This window comes from Ornithodoros turicata, chromosome 8, assembly GCF_037126465.1.
Source record: "Ornithodoros turicata isolate Travis chromosome 8, ASM3712646v1, whole genome shotgun sequence".
In the NCBI taxonomy this organism is placed as follows: Eukaryota; Metazoa; Arthropoda; class Arachnida; order Ixodida; family Argasidae; genus Ornithodoros; species Ornithodoros turicata.
Window position 1 is genome coordinate 29,031,425 of NC_088208.1, and position 25,237 is coordinate 29,056,661.

The 25,237-nt window shown below is 43.6% G+C and overlaps 1 protein-coding gene across 2 annotated transcripts in view; it reads left to right on the forward strand.

Annotated features, from left to right (window-relative positions):
• The first annotated feature begins 8,518 nt into the window (after positions 1-8,518).
• LOC135366885 (cuticle protein 16.8-like) overlaps positions 8,519-25,237 on the forward strand; it is a 33,171-nt gene continuing 16,452 nt past the window's right edge. For both annotated transcript variants that reach the window (XM_064599852.1, XM_064599853.1), the window contains exon 1: positions 8,519-8,659. In XM_064599852.1, the coding sequence (XP_064455922.1) occupies positions 8,648-8,659 (12 nt within the window). In that variant the 5' untranslated portion in view covers positions 8,519-8,647. The remainder of the gene's footprint in view (positions 8,660-25,237) is intronic.

Sequence of the window (25,237 nt, forward strand, 5' to 3'; positions counted from 1 at the left end):
CTATTTTTTTCAATGGGATAGCTCACGAATATCATTGTCAGTTATCATGAACTTGAGTGCATTCGGCACGCTCTTCGTATTGGTGGCGTAAAAACGTGACCTTTACTTGGCAAATTTCCGGGTTCAGCTCGCAAATATTTACATAATTAAACTTACGATACCTGACATTCACATCAGGAGTTGGCAAACACCTAGTAAGAACAAATACCGTTGACCGCATGATTCTAGGTGGCGTAGTCTTTTTATTATAATTCAATGACACGTTTTCTGGGACACCCTGTTTAAAGCTGTCCCTTTTAAATCTATCCTGCAGCATCTTACCAAAGTTTCATGTTGGCTCTTGTGTGAATGGTTATTTCAAGCCCGATTTCTCTTTTGTTTTATTCTTCGTTCCCCCCCCCCCTTTTTTTTTTCAGTTCTTTTTAGTTCTACGCCATGCTTACCGTATAAGGACAGGTGTTGTTTTCAGTTCAGTTCCAGAAGAGACCTTCTCAAGTGGCGCAAGGAATACAAGCACTCGCGTTGCTAATAGGCGTTCCGCATTAAATTCCACGCGCGCGACCTATCACTCACGACCTCATTAAGACTGCCCTTGTGCGTGTTAAGGCGTGGCGTCCGCTTGCTATCACATTAGATACTTTATTAGCATGGCCACGTGACTGTCATAAAATCATTAAAAATTCACGGAATGTATACATTGCGAGAGAAATGTTTGCCGTCCGAATAACGAATAGCAGTTGCTGGATCATGTGTGTTCATATTTGTGCATATGTTTGCGAGTCGATGTGCCAGAGACAGCATGCATGGGAGTATAATCCTCAACAACACGGAATATCCTCTGGATGTAATAATAATGTCCTAACGTCCGATGGACATCTCCCGATGTCTCCGATGGATATCCGTCCGATGGATATCTGAGTGACATCCACCGGACGTACGACTTATCTAGGACATTATTCGTACATCCAGAGGACATTCGGTGTTGTTGGAGAAGTTTCAGCATTGAATGGAAGACAAAATTTAATGGCCCTTGTGCACTCAGTGCAACAACAGATTAGGTACGTGCCACCTTAAGTCTCTAAAGGACAGACTAAGTCTGCAACAGACAGATTATGTCGCTCAACCCTCTTCTAGGGAACCAATGTACCTTCTTATCTTCACTTACATTTATCTGATGACGGTTTTCGAAAGATGTGTTGATAACGTATGATTAGATCAAGATTTATGTATTAAAAATGTTGTTGATGTCAGTCACCCTTATAAATAAATATCGTGAGACAGAACCATCATCATCGACTCAACTCTCTCTCTCTCTCTCTCTCTCTCTGGGTACCTAAAAAGGGCATTCAACGTTTCCTACTCCTTCTCTTTCTTGTCCTTACCGATAACAAATATACATATATATGTATATATATATATACCCTAAAGTTTTCTCTGGGATGACTCCGCATTCTCGTAAAAGGCGCATGGAGAGATGGCACGTGTGAGTATGCCTCTTTCCATTGGCTCCACCTTCGTCTGGTATGGGCTCCCCTGCGCATCAGTGCCGGGCTCTTCGCTCCCTTTTTGCTTTCATGCAAGCCACTGGACTCCTCGAAGAGCTCTAAACAGAACTCCGACCTGTCGTCGCTTCACTCTCACCATAATTCATCCTCTCACATTAACCACTGTGAAGTGGGGTAGGGTCCTGTGGCTACCACGGGGAAACATCCCATGTCATCATCACTTCTTCATTTATTGTTGTTGTTGTTGTTGGTATCGGTATATTTAAGGGGGCTATATAGTTTTACCGTTTACACCCTGTACCACCCCCAACAACGCCGAATATCCTCTGGATGTACGAAAAATGTCCAAACGGATTCGTACGTCCCATGGATATCACTCAGATATCCATCGGACGCGCGAATCCGTTAGGACATTATTCCTATATCCAGAGGATATTCGGTGTTGTTGGGGACACGTTTCCCACTGTCGATGAATATTTAGAAATTATGGACTGAGCACAAAAAAAATAATAAGTTCTTAAACTTAGAAAACCAATAAAAGAAACAAACTATAAACATGAAAAGCTTTTTAAACTTAGGCCAATCTCTGATTCATATGTTTTGCGTTTATTTTATTTTATTACTTTATTTCTTGATTTGAAGGTTTCCTGCAGTGCGTTCTTGCATCGTTAGGGTGTTCAAGTATCTACATTTTCGCTATCCATCCTTTGACTTCTACCTTATGTGGTCGTGACGGTAGTACAATGTCTCAACTGTGGCCACAAAGTGATTAGGAGTCGAAGACCCGGCGGTTGACCGGAAAAAGCGTCTGCAGTGAACCGTATAGGCTCGCGAGGACAATACCGTCCTTCCACAGCTGCTTCTTTCAATTAAGGCCTCGGAATAGACCACCACTGCTCCAACTTGCTATCACCCGGAAATTTCAGAGCAGGAACAGACTCCTACTGTTATCACTCTCTTTTCAACTCCATAGAATGAGAATGAACGTCTGGAAGGTGGCACGCAGAAAAAGCTGCCTCAGCGAGCCATGCAATCGTATATACGTTAGAAACCAATATATAGAGCGCTTCAGAATGAGTTGTGTACATATCAGGATATCCAATTACCGGTTTTAATGCTCAATGGCGCTACCGCTTGCTGCAAGTGGACTCTTCAAGATGCTGCCACTGCGTTGATTTGGAATATCAGGAACACAACGCTCTCCATTGTTCGCACTATCCCTATCAAGAATTACAGCAGCGCGTAATTCGGGATAGGCTCCAGCAGAAGTCCTGCTGGTCTGTTGGACCTTGGACCTTAGACCTGTCGTTTTCGAACTGTGGGTGCTCCTGGTGGACCTCTGCACTTTCTTTATGGATCACAGCAATGGACCAACAAGCTGTTTTCCTGGACCAGCCAACTTTTCTGCTAGACCAATAGATTGTACTGCTGGACCAGTATACTAATATCTTTCAGGACTACGTTTACGGTGGCTCTAACACCCCTGTCACACCGGTAGCCTTCAATGATCATTGCGACCAATGCCCATTGAACATGCAAATAGCGCCATCAAGCGTGTAACTTGTCAACTTCTCAAAGGGCATTAGATCCAATGCGCCCTGGCGGGTTGACTCGTTACGCGATGGGTGGCATTACGTGCATGTTCAATGGCCATTGGTTGCAATGATCATCGAAGACCTAACCGAATGCCTAACCTTTCTCAACAACCTTCGCTCTTCACCGTGAGGATCGTCATTATATTCTCGACAAATCACTGCAAGCACTGAGGTGGAGTATCGCCTGTGGCGATGCAACATCCCTATCGTCATCACCACCACCACCATATAAAGTAGGTGTTGCTGTCAGAATTTGAAACGTACTGCTCTGCGTGCACTCCTTTACCTACCTTCACGCCTTTACGTCCACTTCCTCGAAGAGTATGAACCGAAAAGCTTGACGAATGCGTGCTGCTAACACTTCCAGAACCGGTTACTGTGCACAAGAAGTGCGTAGTTTGACTTGCCTTAGCTTGGCTTGGCTTGACTGTGCTTTCAGTTGGAAATTAACTATGTTTGAAGATTTAAGTTTGTAATAGAGTCGAAAGAATGGGCAATGCAGATTCTCCTGCGTAGTAACTTTGAGTTGGCGAATCAAACATTTCTGTACTGCGACATCATGGCTGCCGCGAATATTGTGCGTAGTACATCCGGCAGTGGCGTACAATAGTATGAAATAATTTAGTAGTCAAGTACTCATACGCGTAGTGCTCAAGAGCCTTTCATTTTTGCTCACCTTCTTTCCTGTCACTCAATAGCCCCACTTGAGTACTCTGTGACACCTCCCTGTATTTGTATATGTATGTTTGTATTTGCATATGCATATGTATATTTGTATTTGCATATGTATATGTATATTTGTATTTGCATATGTATATGTATATTTGTATTTGCACATGTATATGTATATTTGTATTTGCACATGTATATGTATATATGTATTTGTGTATTATCTGTATTCGTATATAGCTCTCTGTGTTTCCGTTTTTCTTCTTCTTTTTTGTTTCTTGGGAATAGCAAGCCTCGAGTATGGCTAACCTTTCTCTTTCTTTTTTTTAACCATCAAACATATCCCCCTCCTCCACCAACCACATATGGTCGTTGCTCAGTCGCCTGCAAGCGTAGCCGGCTCACCATATTAGCATATTAGTTTTCTTTTCACTCCAGTTCAGTACAATCCAAACCACTGAATAGCCTCTAGGGGTGTCACTTGGCGGACAGGGCTCTTTCCCCCCCCCCCTCCACCCCTGAAGCGTTGGTAGACAGCGAGAAATCAAAGGTTACCTCTGAATTAATTTATCGAGAATACATAACTTGCAGTAGAACATGAGGCCATGCACTTTAAGGCGTTCTACGTTTCTCTTAATAATAATGCGAATGATTTATGTGTGCATTCTCAGCTCTGTGATAACGCCACCTTAGACTACCGCAGTCATTATCTCACCGCATACAAGACACTTACGGTCAGATTGCATAGAAATTAGCAAGATTTACAAGTATCGCCTTGACACGGACTCCGCGTGTGGGGTGCAACGAAATTGCAGGCTTTCAAAAAAAGGTCGAAATCTGGTTCAGCTCACACCCGTCGAAGACAGGCTCGGAAATTACATGCTTCAAGATGACGCATGCCATCATTAGGTGTTGAAAGACACGCGTTTCTAATTGGCCTAACACACGGGTCCCACTGCCTTTACCCGTATTTTGCACGGACAGTTGACGGGGTGAAGGTGGCTGTCATAATGTTTAGTCGGGAGTGGAAACACGCCGTTGGATACGGCACGGTTTAAACGGAGATTTGGCATGTCAGGCGACCCGCGGGGACACCAAAGAGCACACTTTCCTTTGGACAGGAACAAGACGAATCGCAGGCTTACGTTAAGATGCTTGCTTCGGGAGATTTGTTCGGCGCAAGGCTGCATAGCAGTCGTATCGGATATTTGATGAATTCGTTCGTGGCGGCACTGAAAACGAGAACGACATATATGCTGAAGTTGTTTTCATTAGCGTAAGCTTGAACGAACAACGGCGTTGTTGCTCTGCGAAATGAGGTTTTCAAATATTCGCATCGATCAAATTCGGTATCTCATATGTCTTACTGCGTAATGTATTCGGTGATATGGTGCCTGAAGTGCTTTCACAAGTGCACAGGCCTTTCCATCTGTCTCCCTCACTCTCGGTTTGATGTTTCAGTTCAGTTTCAGTTTATTTATTGTTAGACAAAGTGCCGTGTACATGGGGATTGGCAAAGAAGCGGCACAAAAAGCCACTTGGCAGGGGCGCATACCCCTAAAAACACTTGCGTTGGGCATAACGCGTACACAAAAATAGTAGTCACAAATAGTAGTACACAAAATAATAGTGACACATATTGACTAATGGTAAATATAGCTTAATGGTAAAAGAAAAACACACAGTGGTTCAGGAAACGAAGTGACCGTACATTAACACGATAGAGATTATACAGTATTACATAAACACGCATGTGAGTATTCGATGTTTCTCTTCTCGTCGCAATGGTTTCGCTTGAAACTTCAATTTTCGCTAAAAATTACTTTTGAAAATTCGCTCAAAATTTGTTGCATAGTGGCTCTCTTCGCGCTCTGTCAAGCAGGGGAGATAATCTTCGCGTCAGTGCGTGTATCCGGACAAGCTGAATCTGTTCCTTTTCGCTTGTTTCGCTCGCTTTAGCATAGGGCTAACCACAGTGTACGTATGTCTGTAGCTTTATGGGACCACGTGACCAAAAGCTTAACCCCATATGGTCCCATAAAGCCACTGCATTTAAACACGTTTAGCACAATGCTCGGCCCACCGACATCCCACACAGCGGTCTGTGACCAAGGCAGTTTTGACGTTCCTCAGCCACACAGGTCTCATGCACAGCCTGTGAACTCTAGTCTTGTCATCTCATTCGGCAGTGTCCCACCCTCACCTCTCACCCTTATGGTCATACACATAACTCTCACCTTTTCTTTTGAAATCTTATTTGTCTTTAATCTACCTCATTCTTCTTTCACCTTTTGTTAGTTTGTCCTTCATTTCATTCTTCTTTTCTTTTTCTTTTTATTTTTCTCGGAATAGCAACCCGATATACCGTTGGGGTCACGTTTTCTCTTTTTTTTTTCTTTGTTCTAATAAATATACCCCCCCCCCCCCCAAAGACACAGCCATTATTTTCTTCTTTTATTGCTCCTCAAACGCTACGTACGAACCTGACCGTATGAACGGTACCACAAGACGGCCATTAACGACGTGTGTTTACACATTAGGTTTGCTCATGTATTTTATTGGTGCATCCAAATAATGTACGTGTCTTCGATGTATGACCCTCAATATTTCACGGTCCATCATGCATACAACAATGGATGTGAATTTCGTCCCTGCGGAAGCGTATCAGAAAGATCGATTGCAGTAAAACCCCGGAAGTACTCTTCAAGGGTGTCCCGTCTCTATGGCGGCGATCGACACCACCAAAGTGGCCTTCGTTCGCCTATGGCGCCCTTAATACTACATGTATAATCGGCTAGGCCATACAAAATGAGCTATCCATACAACGCTTCTGCGTAACTTGTATGTAATGTGATGTACTTTAGGAAGTCGATTATATCGACTTCCTTTGTCAATCAATATAATGCGGATTGTGCCACGCGTCGCATTGTTTGTGATCTAGCATCAGCCCAGCGAACAAAGGAAATTGTCTTACATGAAGCATGGGTAGGAGTTAAGTCGATCTCTTTAATGTGCATTTGCATCAATGGGATGTTTGTTACGCAACGCATCAATCTGCCTTCATCGAGCATGTTTGCATTGTGTTGTGTTGATAATCCCTGGACACCAGCGACTAAACACCACAACGTAATGGTCACCCGCAGTTTTCAGACATTGATTTTTTTCGTAGCGTATTAGCATGAAATTGGAACGAAGAAAAACAGGGAAATGTGGGCTTCATCAACGTGGATGCAGGCACTGCACTTATGGCTACATACTGCACGATAAAGGAAGGTAAAGAAGCTAAAAGAGTAAGAAATACGTGTAGAAAGATGTGTGTGAGTGTGACAAACTGACTGCTGAAAAAGAAAACTGACGAAATGTCACTTAAGGAAGGAAGGACCCGAGATCCCAAGAGCTCAGAGTCGGTGTACATTTTCCGCCCCTGTATCGTGAATAAAGAATATCCGGGCAATCGGAGCACATCGCCTATATGGAGTGGGGGCCCAAGTGCCCAAAACTGTTAAAGGACGGAGCTAGGCCTGAAGGCCACCACCAGTGCTAGCGTACCGCACACACGACATAAGAGTATATGCTTTGTGCCCTTCCTAGGTTAGGCTCCTGCCCCTGACACCTCATAAAACACATGTTCTGTATTCACCATGACTACCTTTTATGCTCTTCTCCTTCATTCAGCTTTGAAAGAACATCGTCATTGTAAAAATAATGGGGCTGTGTTAGAACACTGTACAACATACATGCAGGCCTTCCGAATTGTCCAGGAGGAGAGCACTGCACGGGCAGCATTCATAGGCCCAGACCCCGAGCCCGTGCAGTGCTCTTTTGAGGAGTCCTTTCCCACAACGATCTGCAGGGGAAACTCTGACAGGACACCTTTCAGAATCAACCATCTCTCACCCTTTCCACAAAAGCAATAGGGCAGTGAACCGCCACAGCGACTTTTTAGGGGTTTTGAGCCTATGTTTTGTGGGCTTTGCTGTTCGACTGTTTGCGTGTTGCGTGTTTGCGCGTTCTGTGACATCCCAGTGTGTGTGTACTTGCTTTCTGTCGGAATCACCACAACCACTCTTCATCATCATCACCATCACCCCTCCTCTTCATTGGTATGATCATTACAGGAGTTTTCGCCCAAAGTAACTGGTGCAGGTGATGTGAAGTTGCGGGCGTCACACTAGTGAAGTCAAAATCTCCATTTTATTTTTTGTTAACGCCAACCAACAAACAGCGGCGGCGAATGGCGCATCATATCCTATGCTTATGTGTGTGCGTTTGAATGCGACAACGAATGCTACTCGGTTTTTTGGCCTAAACGGCTTCACGATAATCGCCTAAAACTTTCAGTGCAAACTGCTCATGAGTAAACTCTTAAAAAAAAAATCCCTGCACGTTGTTCCAACTCCCCCGTTTCCACATCAGGTCGTCGCTCCGCCACTTTTCCCACGCGCAGTAATCCTACCCCCTCATTCTGAAACGAAACTATCGACACATTAATCCAGTGCCCCAGCGTCTCCTTCCTGTGGGCTCGTGCTCCAAGTCTGGAGGAGGACCAGGGAAGATGTACTAGCGGGAGTCCTGCATATACGGATCTTCAAATTAAGGTTCTACAGGGCGTCTTGCGGGCGGGCGGAGGGGAAAGTGTTGCCCTCGTTTTTGTGCCGTCCACCGCTGTCGCGGTGATGGCGAGCAAAACGGCTCTCTCGCCGGTCGCCAAAGGGGCTTCTCCGGACTGCAAGGGCGTGGGCTGTTCAGTTGGTTTGCAGAGGTCTTTGAAGCAGCTCAGTGCTCCCGTGAGTGCGTTGCTCTGTTTAGTGACTTTGGATTGCTCCCTTCTCTCTTCTCCGCTACCGGTCGTGGTTTGTGAACTGTCTTCGGCTGAGGATGATGTTGCAGGTGCGTTATAATCCTTATTCTCGTTTTCCGCATTTCGACGTTCTCACCTACTTTACGAGTAAATGTCGTTACTTCTCAAACTCGTCTGTAGAAGTCGTTGAAGACTACTGCAGTTTCGTTTTAACTCAACGCACATGTATCAAAGTGGTCTGTCTGTGTTTATTCGCTGAAGTGTGTATGAAAAAAAAAATTAACTGAGTAAAAATTCGACAAGCAACAACAAACACATGTAGTGACGAGTAGTGAGGAAATTTACCGCATAATTTTTGGCTGATTACCTCAGGACGCACTAGTTATTATGAAATGTGATAAGTAGATAAGTCGACAATAAAAAATATGGAGAAAATGTGAAATATGAAATGATGAGGTGAGGATTTTCTTTATCACAACCCCATCACCTCAGGTGATAGGCAAATTATTATACAACATACTACGGAAGGCATAGACTAATATATATGCACGGAAGTCGCCAGTCTTGTTTTTCATTTACATGTTGATCATTTTCCATGTAACCTGATCTCATATGTTTTTTATTTACGTCACTTTTCTTCTTGCTAAAAAAGACTCCATATCAAGAGCATATCATGCTATGCTCATGTACATTCCGGCATGAAATAAAATAGGAATCACTCTCTCATGGTGAGAGCGAAACTCTCCGAGAAGCTGGGAGTGTAAAAGATTCTAAATTCAATGTGTATATCCATGTCGATCCACGTGTGCGCATGTTATGGTATATTACGTTTAGGTCCACGTACTACTGATATCACTAGGGTTCGCTACAATGTTGTTTTCTTATTATTATTATTTAAGCTCTCGGTTTAATGCCGCAGTGTGGCAACAGGTGCAATCCGCAACGTTTAATTGAATTCTTTCTTTTTTTTTTTTCGTAATGTTTGCCTGAATGTGAAGAATCTATCTCGGAAAATATCCGCAGGTGACGTTCCGCTACTTCAAAAAACGCTGACTCAGATTATACACGCTTCCTGTGTTGCGCTACATTTAGCTACATTTTGTGTGGTGTAAGAGCCCATACGGTTACACCCGAAATCAGGCCACGAGATCAAAATCACTCTGCCGCAGAAACGCATTGCATAAACAGCGACAAAAAAAAAGGTGTTATTCACGAGGAAAACGGTAGCAAAATACTTGGCATACCAATTCATTTCAGTGCTCGTTTCAGTGGCTCCGTAGTAGGACCGTCGTTCTTTCTACGACGCGAAAGAGAAAATGTTCTCGTCATATTGGACCTCCTTTAACTTTTACTAGTACTAATCCCAAATTTTGGTATAGTAAAAGTAGATTGATAATTGTGGTGTGCCATTATATAGGACCGCGCGAAGATTGTGTTCATTTTGGGGATACTGGTGTTTGTTTCGCTCCAAAGTTAATTCACGTTTGACATTTTGACGATTGTTTGTTATTGTAGTCCACAGAATATTATAGTTACGAAAACATATGGACAGAAAGAGTCCCAACCCAGATCGTGATGTTGATGTCATTATACTCATGTCATGTCGTCAGATGTTCATGAGCCTTAAAAACTGAATGGAATAGTTAAAACTAGTTTCGGGATGACTAGAGAGTTGGGCCTGTTGGTGCATGACTGAATAAAACACAAGCGGGAAAAAGAAGAGAGGGACACAGACCAGCGCGCGTCAGTGTCTCCCTCGTCTGCCCGGTTTCTTTTCTTTTTCCTTTTTTTCTTTCTTCTTTTTTTACCCTGGTGCTTTATTTAGTTCCGGCACCTCTCGTCACTAGCAAGATCAGATTCTGAGCAGAACAGATTTTGGACAGCTTTTCGGTGAAACAAAATACATACCATAGTGAAACATACAGCACAAATGAAAATACATTAGTTAACAGGTAGTACAACGGAGTTACAGATAATACATCACATAAAAACAAACATAAATAAATGTAGTACAGCACATTTTTTCAAAGAGTGAAAGATAGCATGTTTCTGAAGACTGACGGTAATAATGATTCCAAGTCCCTTAGATGAAGAGTAAACAAAATTGAGAATTCGCAAACTCGGTTTACTGAAAGCAATTACGAATATGATTTCATTAATCAGCTATGTTCTCATAACTGTCAAAATGGGGACGATTTTGAGAAAGTTGATTGACAAGCGGCCTCCTCATCACCGCGAGGCTGACATGATGTTACGGATGATGACCGTTACCGGTGTTACAACTATCCCAATGACAGCGTGCGCACACTGTACGGGAAGGTCGCCTTTTATTCTTTAAATTGGCTGGCCTACGCGTCTTCAATAGGGTGCAGTACGTCCCGCTATGCAACCTTGAATTATATGGCTGCATCAATTTAAACCTGACACCTACAAGGACCTGTCTATTGCGATTTTTTTTAATAGCTGAGAACACAAAACTCTGTGTATATACGCTCTGCTTGAATGATAAAATTGTTCACCCGATAACTGGGCAAAGTATTGAAAGAATCATTATGGGAGGACGTCCACACGTTAGAGGAACCTGTTTGGTGCCTATAAGTTATAACTTACAATACGTTGAGCACGATTCTAGTTAATTAGAGTTACATTAATAACGGTACATGTATGTTGATTCAGGCTGTTGGCAATATTTTGGTAGAAAGTGCCTTGATCTGGAGTTGGGACTTGCTGGCAGAACTAAGTTTTCGTACCTCGTGAGCTGTTCATGGTAACTGTTCTTAAAACATGGTTATACAATCGCATTATTCCTTTGAAGTCAGTGACATCACCTAACTTTCCTTTGATTTGACAGCCTACTTTATCGTGTCGCTTTCAACGCCGTTCCATCGAACGCCATTTCGTCGAAAATGGACGTTTCATCGAACGCCGTTTCATCGAATCGGTGGCCGCCGCTTTTTCTTGCGGCAACGTGTGAAATACGTAAAATGCCCTCCTGACCTAACCTTCGTCAGTCTCCCCAACGTGTGAAATACGTAAGAGGCTCTCCGACCTAACCTTGATCAGGCGTCGATGAAACGGCGTTCGACGAAAAGGCGTTCGGTGAAATGGCGTTCAATAAAACGGCGTCGATGACGGCGTTCGATGAAATGGGCGGACACCGTTGCGGATGTTATGGGCAACTTCACCGTATAGCGGAAAACCGAAAAGTTTTCAGTAATTTTCCTGAATTGGCGCTTTAATGGTCTCCGTGTCTAGTTGAATTTCTCGAAAAACCAACCGATTTTCGCCGTACGACAATGTGACACAATTCGTCATCAACCTATTAATGTGCCATAAGAATACGAAGTTTTAGCTGATCGGAATGTGCTGTCGACATCAGTTTCCGACAAAACAGTAAGCCAATCGCGATACTACTTTGTAGTGGCTGACATATCGCATATACTAGCTTAGCTTCGATTTGACAGCCTCCACTACCGTATCGTTCTTGTCGAATGCTTACGATCTACTAAACCTGCCCTAAAGAGCTCACTCACACGTGACGTTTAGGCATCCGTGAAAAACGGACGCGACAGCTGTCACATTCGTGTCAACGTGCATTCGTGTATCATGGGATTGCACACTTATACGTGTGTCTGCATGCTGCTTCTTCAAAAACGTAACCTGCCGTGAGTTCCTCAGGACGGACACACGGTCAAGGCAGAAAATATCGTGTGTGTGTGAACAGCACCATATATTTTAATGTATGGGTCCGTGTGCCCCAACACTGGCTACCAGCACGCGTGGCTCAGTGGTTAGCGTGCTGGTCATGTCACGTCGAGAATGGGAGGTACCCGAGTTCGAGTCCCGATGCCGGCTGTGCTGTCTGGGATTTTTCCTGGGTTTTCCTCAGATGCTTTCAGACAAATGTCGGCACAGTTCCCTTAGAAGTCGACCCAGGGCGTCAATCGTGACGTTGCCCACTTTGTGAGGCCTTTCACCATCCACCAACACTGGCTATGTGAAGGGCTGCCACAACTGCGATCTCGTTCGCGATCGCAGCCTCAAATGCAGCATTTCCATTCGTAGCGATCTGATGTTGATGAGCGAGCAGCGCGGGGACACATTTCTTCTTTTTCTTTTTTGATAGTCTTATAATTATGTTTTTAGAATAGGAGGCATCGTGTAGGTGCGTCAGTAGCTTTATGGGACCACCTGGCGGTGACCACGTGCACTGAACGTTTACCGCCAACGCACATTACCGCTTATAAACGCGATTAGCACAATGCCTGAAGACCCAGCCTTTCTTCTTTTTTTTCTTCTGTTTTTGGTTTTAAGATGATCGCCATGATCGACGAGTTGATGACGGAGGCGTGTCCGGCGTCATTGCCCTCGCTGTCCGTACCTGCTTAATTGTCACATGTGCACGGTCGCGGAAATACTTGCACGGCGCTCTAATTTGGGGCCTTCACGCGGCAAGCGACAGAGTGGGCGACGTTATCCTCAACGTCCTTACAACACCACCAATATATATGCGCCTTGCTCGCACGCATGCGCACTCGTAGAGGCTGAATTTGGAAGCTGACAGCTTATCAGTATGGAATCTTATGCGCGTAGATGCGATTTTCCTTCTTGAGCAAAGGAATAGGCTTGGACTCAATGAACGCGAAAAAAAAAAAAAAACTGTTCCGTCATATCAACAAACTGTTTCGACTGGGCCACATTGTGTAGCCTCACACGCCCCCTGGTGGACGTCCCGTCCTTGTAGTCCGAATATAATGTTTTCAGGAAGAAGAAATCTATTTAGAAGCAGGATATGCTTCGGATCTGTTCCTTGTTATCGATCATAACTCATAAGCGCACTTTCTCGTTATCTTTGTGACCTGGCGGTATCGCCGCAGAGCAACTATATTCCTTTGATGACTTCTGGTTTCGATTTCTCGCCTCCATAACCCGCTTTCTCTTTATTGCACATTTACTCTTCCCGCATAATTTCAGCCACATATATGCTTAGTCGTCTTAGAGTTTTCTATTTCTGAGTGTGAATTTCAAATCCAAAGTCTGAGACCTGTCTTTAATTATCGCAGCGAGTATTTCAATGCAATATTTCGCTGCGTAGACTCAAAACAATCATTAATTATGCAACAATACAATATAAAAATATGCTTATATATACTCGTACTTCATAGTACTCTATCCGGCAGCATCCTTCCTACAATAAAATCCTTCACTAAACGAATTTAACGAAACGTCACCGGCTCGTTAATTAAAGCTCGGTATAGAGACTTTAAAACTAGATAGTATAACAACGAAGGAATATTTTTATTGAGCACTCTCTGTTTCAGTGATGTACAAAACGGAACTGTGAAGGTATGCTCTATAATACACATAATTAGAGCAACTACGTGTGGTGAAAGATATAGTGAAAGAAAATTAAACAAAAATACATAACGAACCGTTTCTTCTTCAGTGCAATATAAAGTGGCATGTGTATCTCGTTTTATCTCAAGCCCTCGACGATAACTTCACGTCCAGCAAAGGAGGCGATATGTACTAATCAAATACCAATGGCGGCCTTCGATGTCCAGCTGCGGGGAGGGAACGCCTCTGCAGCTTCAAGGGTAGAGCCCGTAATGAACGACATATATCGAGGCGGTTCTTTTCCATGCGACCCCTGATGTTACACTTGCGGACTCGTCGTATCTTTCTAGGCGCTACCTAGGATGTTAGTATGAGATGCATTGGCGCAGTTTTGCTTTCGTTTTAGTTCCCGAAATAGCGATATTACGTGATCAGCGACCGCTATGAAAAAAACTGACTTCATCTTTCGGCATTGTGCTAAACACTTTCGAAAGTAAGTAACGATATCAAATGCCTTTTCACCCGGCCCTATTGCTTGGGGATGAACCACTTTTGCCCTACATGAGAACTTTCAACTTTTTTTTAGCTATCGGCTACTTAAATGTTTTATAGGTGTATGACTTTCCTTTTACTGTGGTTTACACCTGAAATTCTGAGATAATTTGGTTTTAATTGAACTGTTACAGTTTTACCTTGCTACACATATCACTGTTTTGGCGCACTAGAGCCTGAGTTGCTCGTGCGCCATAAAAACTACAATCATAATCATAACTTTCGAATGTGGTAGCTTTGCCAGTGCCCACGAACAGCGTTTGAACACAGTAACCCGTGCACGAAGCACTACCGAAGCTATTGAGAACACAACTGAGGTATATCTTCAACTTTCGCGCACGAACGTTAAGGCAATTCCTCAGGGGCGTCCCCAGTAGCTTTGACAGTGAACGAGCATCGTTGAGGACAGTAACACGAAGCGTGCTCAGAAAACTTTAGCCTCGAACCAGAGTAACACACAATTGCGAGAGTAATCAAGTACGCACATGACAGCGGTAAAGAAATGAAAGAATTAGAAGGAAAGAAACTGTGAGAAATACAGAGCCAATTAACCGGCTTTGTACGCAACTGGCCTTGCGCATTTCCTATATACGCTCCGTGAGAAAGGCAAACGGATACACGCGCGGCCTATGCTGATGGGGTTCCTTTTGTTGCTCTTCTTTAAATATCGCCCTCTCTCTCTCTACTGTATCCTCCTCTCCTTATCTATAACCCACAGAAGACGATATTAGGGTCTCTCAATAGCAATATGCATCGTTTCGGACATTAACCCGTAGTATCGAATAGAAACCCCCAGTAAAAATTGTGCTCTCTTTTCCCGGGCTTCATTGCATGTCCGGATATTAAAACATTCAAGCCGTGAAGAAATCGAATTATCGAAGTAAGACTTGTATTCTCCTTTCCGTGCGTTTAAGCTTCATTCCAAGTCTAGGTATTAAATCATTCAGGTCGTAAAAAAAAGGCATATAATGAAATACTAATACTAATAATAATTATTATTACGGAAGGCTTATTAAGGGTCTGGCATAAGGATAATGTGTGCTCTACTGCATTGAATTTCCCAACAGGTTATTTGTCCGTTTTTCCGAACATTTGTCACACGTTCCACACACTCACATGCACTGGGTATGGTACCGCAATTGTTGCGGGGAATCACCTCATCCCATCATCATTCATGTAGTTGTTGTTGTTGTTGTTGTAGGAAAATTTAATACGACGTGGAACGGTCGGTACATGGACAGCGCCTAAAAACAATATTTACAATTTATGAGCTATGAGGCTATGAGGGGCGATATATGCATTGCTACGCTGATACAAGAGGGATATGCACTATTTACGTTCGATGGAGCATGAGACGAGTGATGGGGGTGATGAGTGATGGGAGGGGTACTGTTCACGGAGGGACAGCTCGGACAGACACGGAGCCCCCTTGCACCAAAAGCGAAGGGTGGAACCGCCACCGCTGCAGAAACTCGTCGCCGCCGAGTGCAAAGAGTTCTTGTTGCAAGCTATTCGTCACGAGAATGCGGAGTTAACGAACCAGCAGAAAAACGGGGATGTTCCGCCGCCGTTGAGCGACAGCCTTGCAACGGGCCTTCCACAACACTGCAGCGCCACACGCAGTGAATAGCACACTCAGCCTGTTTGGGCGCCTTTGATCACACTGCACGGGACAAAGGACATGCGTGCAACGTCTAACAAAGTGCCAGAAGATGCGGGAAATGCGGCACTCGAATAGCACGTCGCAGTGGCACGTGGTTGTTCCACATAATATCCGAGACATACCCACGACTTGGTGCTTCTGTCTTCAAATATGCTTACATACCATGCAACCCTTCTCCGCGACTGAAAAAGAAAAATAAATGCAGGAAGGTTAGACACTGGCTGCGGTGTTACACAATGAGCGATATGCCTTCGTACATGACCAGATCTGTAAATTAGATCTGCAAAACTGTCCTTTAGGTTCCTTTGTGTTATATTTGCATACTATGAGAGCCAAATCACGTGCTATACAGAAGCAAAACAAAGCACTTTGTGTCCTGTTTGTGTTTTCTGTACTGTTAGCGCTTTTAGTATGAAATTTTGATATTTGGCTGCTGTTTATTTTATCCGCTTGGTTCTTTTTGCACTTGTTGTCATAGGAAAATTGGGTAACACTGCAAAACATCAATTTGACCTAGTCGGGCTACAGGTGTACTAGTCACGCTGTTATAACTACTGTCACCACTATTTTGACAACTACTATGTAGTTCAAACGGGAAGTAAACAGAAGGCATATTCCGGAGGGTAATGTTGAAATGACAAAATTGAGAATAAAGCATGAAGCACCTACAAACTTTAATTACGAGCTTTTACGCAGGGCTCCAGGACTTCCTGCAGCCCCGCAGCCCTGATGAACAGCAGACCGTGCATGAAAGCTCGTTATTGTTGAAGAGCTCTATTCTTTATTCTTAATTTTGTCACTTTAATACCACTATGTAATACACGTACAATTCTATACAATTCTGTAGAAATCTATATGTACTCTATATGTACTACATGTAGTAGCTACTGAAGACTATATGTACTGCATATGAAAAGTATATGTGTATCTAGATATTATGTGCAGTCAATGTCAGCAATCACACAGACACATCTACTTGCTTCAAAAACGAAATGAGATCGTGGCATCATATACGACAGTCAATGTTTTTTAAATTTATTTATCAACTTATATGAACACACAATTTCACCATTCGATAGACTCTGATTCACACAGTATGCAGCATAAGCTTCAGTCTGTGCCTCGAATACCAACTCGGCGCTTCATCACGATCCAGAGAAAATGGACTCTTCATCACGGACTTCATCATTCTCTGGAGCATGACAGATTTAAGTGGAACGCGACGCTCGGCTCTGTCATGCTCGCATTGATTATGCGGAACGAATGACGCAGGATCTACAAAACAGAGGGAACACCCAAATCCATTATGCAAAAACATGACTTCTCCATACTGTGACTGTGCTACGGCGGGAAAAACTTATTGTACCACCGCAGTGTTTGATCACGATGTCTACGCAGACAAAAGAACAACAGTCGCTAAGCTAGACGGACCCATTTCTCTCGCTTGCTTCTTCTCTTATCTCGTTTCTCTCAGTGCACCACATAGTGGAATTCCTGCATTCCAAGTTGCACTCGCGGAGTGCTGGAATTCTGACCCTGTTTCTCTTCTAAAGGGAATATAGGTGAGAAGCTCTTGATCCTTTCGTAAGCATCCGCGGTCACTTTGGAGACTCCCTTCTTGATGGTACCATAGATAACACTGCTATGGCTTAATGTCGACTTGTGGTGATAACAGCTGGGTATCTCAGAAGAGCTCAATGTTCACTACGGGTAATTTTCTGAAGTAACATTTTTTATTCGTAAGCGTGCGCTTACAATTCCAGCTAATTAGTGCTAAAATAATTGAATTTAATTGGGAAAAATAAAACATGGAAGTGTTTGCTCCATCAGTAGTGTCATCAGGCTGGCTAATCCATAGCACTTATGGCTGCATGCAGTATGCTAATGAAGGTAATGAAGTAGAAAAGAAAAGAAAAGTTAAAAGAGGGACGTGACTTCGAGGACAAGCCTGGTTGACAAAAGACAACTTATGGAATGGAAAGTTCAAGAGCCGAAGGAAACAAATACCCCAAAATACTTTGTTTGCCTCGATATCCCAAAGAAACAATATTGGATAATAGTGGTTAAAGAAGTCTACGTGATCACAAGCCTCTTTTGAAGTGTCTTGAACATAGGTAGACTTCAAAACTCCATGTTCAACACGGTTGCATGTACAAAACATGCAACCGTGCGTGGTACATCTGTAGCAAAACCAATATGTCACATCACGCTAAGTGCCCACGTTTCAGCACATTCTTCGCCATTTTTACCTCGTCTGTCGAGCGTTAATACATGCACTGTTGCCGAGCGCTGCCAGTCACTACTCTAAGTGACCCTAACCTGGAATCTTGGCGATAGATTAGCAGCAGAAATCCTTGCCTGTCAGATGCCTTCATTAATCCTAAAAGGGGTCATTATAGTATTCATGCGTAGATGGCAGATAATCGCTTCTATCATACTTAATTCGGGACAATTTCAGGCCTATTAGGAGGACGGGCCAGTATGCAGGAGAACGCAGACACCGTAATAATATATTTTGGGTTGCTATGTCCTGGGATTATGTCGCTGTTATGGATGCGGCGATTTTCAATACCATTTGGCCTGAAGGCACAATTCCTTTTATGCACGAAGAGGCAGACATGTACAGGATACTTAACAATGTATTTAAGATAAGATAATAAATACTAAAGTTAGAATGTAATGTAATTAAGATAGAGTACAAAATACTTCAAAAAGTATTTGAAATACAATTATGATACTTTTCATTCTTGAACGCAAAAAGTTACCAGTCAGTGGTAAGAACAAATACATACAAAGCCTCAAGTGCCTAAGAAATTAATGATGAAAGAAAGACGTCACTAAGAAGGTTCGTACCCTTGGAAGTCATTGGAGAGGCGTGTTAGCTTAGCTCAGTTGAAGCGTATACGAAGAGGGGAGTCAAGTCCTGTAGATCACATAAACAAAATACAGAAACCGACACTGAAGAGTTTTGTTTAAGTTTAATTTGTACAAGCTTTCGCGTGGAGGTCCAGGAGGTCGTGGAGGTCAGGAGGGTACCTGAGGAAGCGTGGACCTCCACGCGGAAGCTTGTACAAATTAAACTTAAACAAAAACCTTCAGTGTCGGTTTCTGTATTTTCTTAGCTCAATTGGTAAGATCCCTGGACCGGTAAACCAGAAGGTGTGGGTTCGAGTCCTACAGCTGTCTAACCTTTTCAGCGACTTCCTTCTTTCATCATATCACAGAGTGCCCGTTAGAGCCTATGGTACTGTTCACACGCGAACGCGAGAAGAGCATGCCCTAAAGTGGTATTCGTTTAACGGATGTTCGAGCAAGCAGAATATGACTGCAACCCAAGCTGTGGGGCTTCAATTTCGCTATGACCAAAAGGCGACGAAGCTGTATTGCATCATACGTCGTACCTTGCGCAAGAGTTTGGCTCCCTTTGAGTTGACAATAGCCAATTTGCCACTTCTCACTCAAGCCTTTTGGAAGAAGGCTATCACTCAGCTCTGGGGTATGCTTACACAGTTAAGTAATGACTGCCTTTTACGAGCTCCATTGTTTCTGACCGACACGGCTACCGGCAGCAAGTTCCTCCACTCCTTCGAAAACAAACGCTGCACTCTATTTGCATTGCGTACTGACCGACTTTCGTCATATTTGCACTTGCGGTGGGACAACTCCCAAAGTGAGCCGATATCATTTTTCATCATCGATAAGAGCTGTCCGTTTTCCTTTCGGTCTGATTCTACGTTTCGACAAGCGTCGGTAATTGCGAAACAAGGGGATGCCTCAATGCTGAGCGAAGGTGAATTTAGAAAGAGCGGGTACCGAAATAGTTCCTCGTATTTTATGGGCTCGACTCAATGTTGCCAGAACGTGAATTATTTTACCTTCCCACTGAATGCATAGAGCTCTAGGGGAGAAGAAAAAAGTGTTCCTCTTCTATATTTAAGAGCGCAGTTTGTTGAGCACCGTGCGCGTTTGGGGGACCCATCAGCCCCATCTCATCATCGTATCTCTATTTGTGTGTGTGTGGGGGGGGGGGGGGACCCATAACTCGTGGATGATGAGAAACACAGATAGCTGCACCCTCGGTATGTAGTGCAGCTTTTTTAGTTTTTTCCTTTCCATATTTGGTCAACATTGGCACCCCTGTGGCGTGCCTGTCTTGCATTGCGTGCGTTAATTTGCAGGTCACTACTATACACCATACTTCAGTATAGTAGAAGGACAATTTGTCCTGCCACCAAGTTGCTGGCGAACTAGCGGAATTCGAACCCGAGACCTTGGAATCTATAGGCGGGTACGTTACCAACCGGTCCACCGATGCCGGTACGGTTACCACGAGATACCGCTCTATCGTAAGGCAGCAGCTTTATGTGAAAGTTCGTCCGTAGTATAATAGGACCACGTGACAGCGACTCGTGACCAAACGGTTAACGCCAACGATGGTCGTATCAAGCATTGAAACGCGTTGGGAACCATAAGATGCAGCCTTACTTCATTATTATGTAAATATACAAGCACATCACTACTGCCCCACGCATTCATTCATGTCATTCCTTACACCACCGAAGGAATCAAGTAGTATACATTTAATTTAGAGATTGTAGACGGTATCGCACAATGATGGATACGGATGATTTGTTTGCCCAACATCTCCAGATCGGATCGTGTCCTCATGGAGAAAGCAATTGGGCGCGCGGGCACTTGCACAACGATTACCGGAGAACGGTTATGGCGTTCATATCGGAACCCACCCTCCTCATGAACGCCGTTGCGTGACGATAGTCGACGGCGCAAGGACTTTGATCTCACCTTGATGAACGCCATAACAGCCTTGAATTGAGTATTTTTCTTTTTCCCCCTATTGCGTACGTCATAAAGGACAAACGAAAGCGGACAAAGGATTGTTCCGCGGCTACGTGTGACTGATTGCCGAACGCAGCAATGGGAGCGTGCGTGATGCTACCGTCCGCGAGCACGCGCCATTAGCGTGGATATTTAGGAGAATCGTGAGGAACGTTTTGTGTGCATTGACTGTGAACGTGAGAGCTGCACCGTATAGATCGTTTTCGATTCCAGGGAGTATTAAGCTCTTTGAGACCCGGAAATGATTCACTTGCTCTTGTTCTCGAAGCACGACTTCGAAGATGTTGAGCGTGCTTATCCAGTCGTGGCATAAACCCATATCAATCATAATCTCACGATAATGGCGCATCGGTGTGGAAATTTTGCAACCAAAATTAGGACACATTTTCTCTCTGGTTCTGCCACTCTTTTATTATTGTTTTTTAGGGGTAAGTGCAAAGATTGCACATGCAATCTAGCATGTAACAACTTCAAATTCAGCTTTACAAACAACTTCAAACAACTTCGAGCGCTGTTTTCTTCATGATGTGTACACCGTATCTCACTTAATCATCTCATGGTAATTGAACATCAGAGGGGTTCGTTTGCTACATTATCGAACTCCTTGACCATAGACCATTCAGGTTGTCCAAGGTACTTGGTCCATGGAGTTCCCCTGCGCATCAGAGCCGGGCTCTTCGCTTCCTTTTTGCTTTCATACAAGTCACTGGACTCCTCGAAGAGCTCTAAACAGAACTCCGACAGTCTGTCGTCGCTTCACTTTCATCATAATTCATCCTCTCATATTGACCGCTGTGAAGTGGGGTATTGTCCTGTGGCTACCACGGGGAAACATCCCATGTCATCATCACTTCTTCATTTATTGTTTTTGTTGTTGCTACATTATCGCATCGTCACGCATGTAGCTGCTGCTGTTCTTTCTGTCGCCACCGAAGTTAAGCTCTCTTCCTCTTTCTTTCTTTTTGAGGGTAGATACACAGATTACATATTCAGGGTACCAAGTAACAAGCTTGAAACATGTTCGGAAGTAGCTCACCTTCCACATATCTTCCCTTGTTTTCGTTTTGGTTTTTCATAATATTATTGTCTGGATAGCTCGAATCAAGTTACGTTTAACAGACATATACATGCATATGTGCATCATGTAGATCGAGCAGGAAAATTGTTCAAAACAGTAAATACAACCACGAACTCTGAGTGAATGGAAGATTCGTAAAATCGCTTCCTTTCGCTGCCTCCGCTGTAGTTAGTGGCAGGAAAAAGACATATGGGTTGAACCCAGGGTCGATAAACTCAGCTTCGCCACACCGATCATTAACTACGTAACTAGGTGCACGACCATTTTTAGGGACAAGACTATGGAATATAGATCGCACACATCTTCTACACCTTGCAGCACAAGAGATGAAGAAATAATACTACGAAAGGGATTCATTTTTTTTTTTTTTTGACAACATGATTATGACTTTCACTACCCAACCATTATTGCCTATTTCTTCCACATTCTTCTACAACGCGTTTCAGTGCCCGCGATTCTAGTAATGTCAGTCACCTAGAACGCTTCACAACACTTTCGAGAAACAGAAAATCATTTCGTACGCGATTCCTTTGTTCCTTATGACAGCATCACGCTTTCGATTCAGATACCAACAAAACAGCATTCAGCAATATGGAAATCTCTGTCACGTTCTAATATGACTTTCGATAGCGGAAAATGTCCTCCCATCACCTTCGAGACAGACAACGTGGTCACGAAATCGCACCGACGCTACAACTTGTAATAACCTTCTCCGCTATCTCGTTGGGAAACCAGTTCCAGATGGACCATTCTACGTCGTTGAGACAATTTGAAACCTCACAAAGTAAGGAGGAAATCCGACAACGCTGCCATTTAGGGCAGAGTGATAATAACAACGCAGGTATTTTGTGAATCTCCTTGTACGCGTTAACGTGTGTGGCAGCGTTGCCATTAAACGGCTCAACGGTTGGCTCTCCTCTGGCAATTACGTGCTTGGTTGCTTGGCGTAAGAAGGGGGAGGTCGTCACGGCTGAGATATTTTGTGGACTTTGCGGATGTCGCTCCGAATTAAGGCAGAGCGTAAGATATATCGAGCGTCTCCGCTGTCTTGAAGTGGAACGCTAAAAGGTTTGGGATCACTGGAGAGGGTGTAGCGGAAAGTTTCAAAGCTCGCTATGTGTCTGTATTGCATGTACGCAGAGCTACGCCGCCCCACGCAACCAAGGCACATCCTAAGGACGTTTAGAGGATGTCGCCAATATCCCGGATTGTCCGAATGATATGCTACTGAACATCATCCGTACTGCCATTGCAACAGCCGGGGACTTGATTTTGTCAGTCCTGGGGGCGTCCTTCATGACATTTACAGGATGGTTTTCAGGACATTCCAGGACGTTAGTGCAGTACGCCCTTTTCCGTGCTCCCAGTCAGAAAAGTAATATCAATCGCATATACTTGTCCTTAAAGGGACACTAATGTTCGGCAATTTCTAATCGAAGAATGAAAGATGTCGTTACCTTAACACTAACACAAAAGGAACGGGGTTGATCGGTTATATCGTCCGTGATTTGTGAGCAAAGGAGACCGCAATATACGCTTACCCTCTCGCTCTCCTTCTCAAGAAGCGCGAGGATGCGGAGAGGCCTCTGATTGGTCTCCTCAAACGATCTCCAGCGATGATTGGACGAATCGTTTGAGGAGACCAATGAGCACGCTCCCCGCTCTGTCACTCTTCTTGGGAAGGAGAGGAAGAGGAAAAGCCTAAATTGCGGTTTCTTTCGTTCATAAATCACGAACGACGTAACGGACAAATCTCGTTCCTTTTATGTTGGTGTCAAGGTAACAGTATCTTTCATTGAGCAAGAAGAATTTTTGTACTTTGGTGACCCTTTAAATCAACACAGTCAGAAGCTTATAAAACGCTGTCACGTGCCTTATTAAGTTATTATGGTGCTCACTATCACCGTACAAAGCATTGCAATTAAATTCGCGGCAGATTATTTATTATTGAATTTTATACAATAATACATATATAATATATAAATACGTATTGTATATATAAATCTATATATATTATAATTTTATATAATACAAGCGCTTTCGCTGCCCTTGCGTCACTATTAGTAACTTCCGGTCTCTTCCACCATGCACTCAAAGCCACGGATTCTAGTCGAAACTTGCTCATTACTTTTGACCGTGATCTTAAAAGCAGATCCTCATTCGTTTTTATCTCGGTCGCATACCCTTATGACGTCTATCAACCCTGGGTAGCTAATGCTTACATCATCATAAAACCGAAAGCGGATGTAAACGCGCCGCTCATTTTTCCTGTTTGCCTCAAAAACTAGAACGTTCCGCTAGATGAACTTTTGCATATGATATCCGCAACTTACTAACAGTCTAACGCTACTGCGGTCTCGAAACCAGTCGATGGCGCCATATTGTTGCTGTAGGTCTACAACTTGCAGCTGTCCGTTGCTCGCCCTCCACCTATAACAACAACAACAACAACAACAATAGATGATGACGATGGATGACCTGTAAGGCTATAATGTGGGCAGTGACATTAGATGAATTATTACGTGCGTGGCTCGGTGCGACGATGCAATAAAATTTCGACACACATTATAACTGCTCATGTGATGTACTTTTTCTCACGTAACTTAATTAACTTGTTCGATTAACGTGTTCGGCTGCACCTGTGCTGTCGAACTGTACGTGCAGATTGAGCAACGCCGAATTTATCTAATTTAACTATACCAAGTACGAGGCGTTACAGTCTGCGCTCAGTCAAATGAGGCAGTTAGATAATGCTCAGCCGTGACTCTCATTAGAATACGATTCTTGATGTCTCACCCGTATTTTATTTCACATGACGTTGGAATATATGATGCGCGGTAAATTTATTACCCGATATAAACTCGGTTACGTATTCCTATACAGTGTCCTGCTTTATTCGGAGCTAATAGGCTGTAAGTATAAGGCTTGTGAAAGAGAAGACATTTCATGTAAAATCCTATTTTGCTCACGTGTTTAACGTTAGCGTCATCCAGTACAGTTCCTTGCGAACAACACACTACCTATTAAATGATGAATGCTGATGTCATCGGGCGTTAGTTACATACTTACATTATGTAATGTTAGGTGCTCATAGCGCACATTTCCATAGACGCGCACTACAAGCATTTGCACTGCTTCCTTCTCTTCTTCTTTTTATTTCTTTTTTTTTTTTTTGAATAG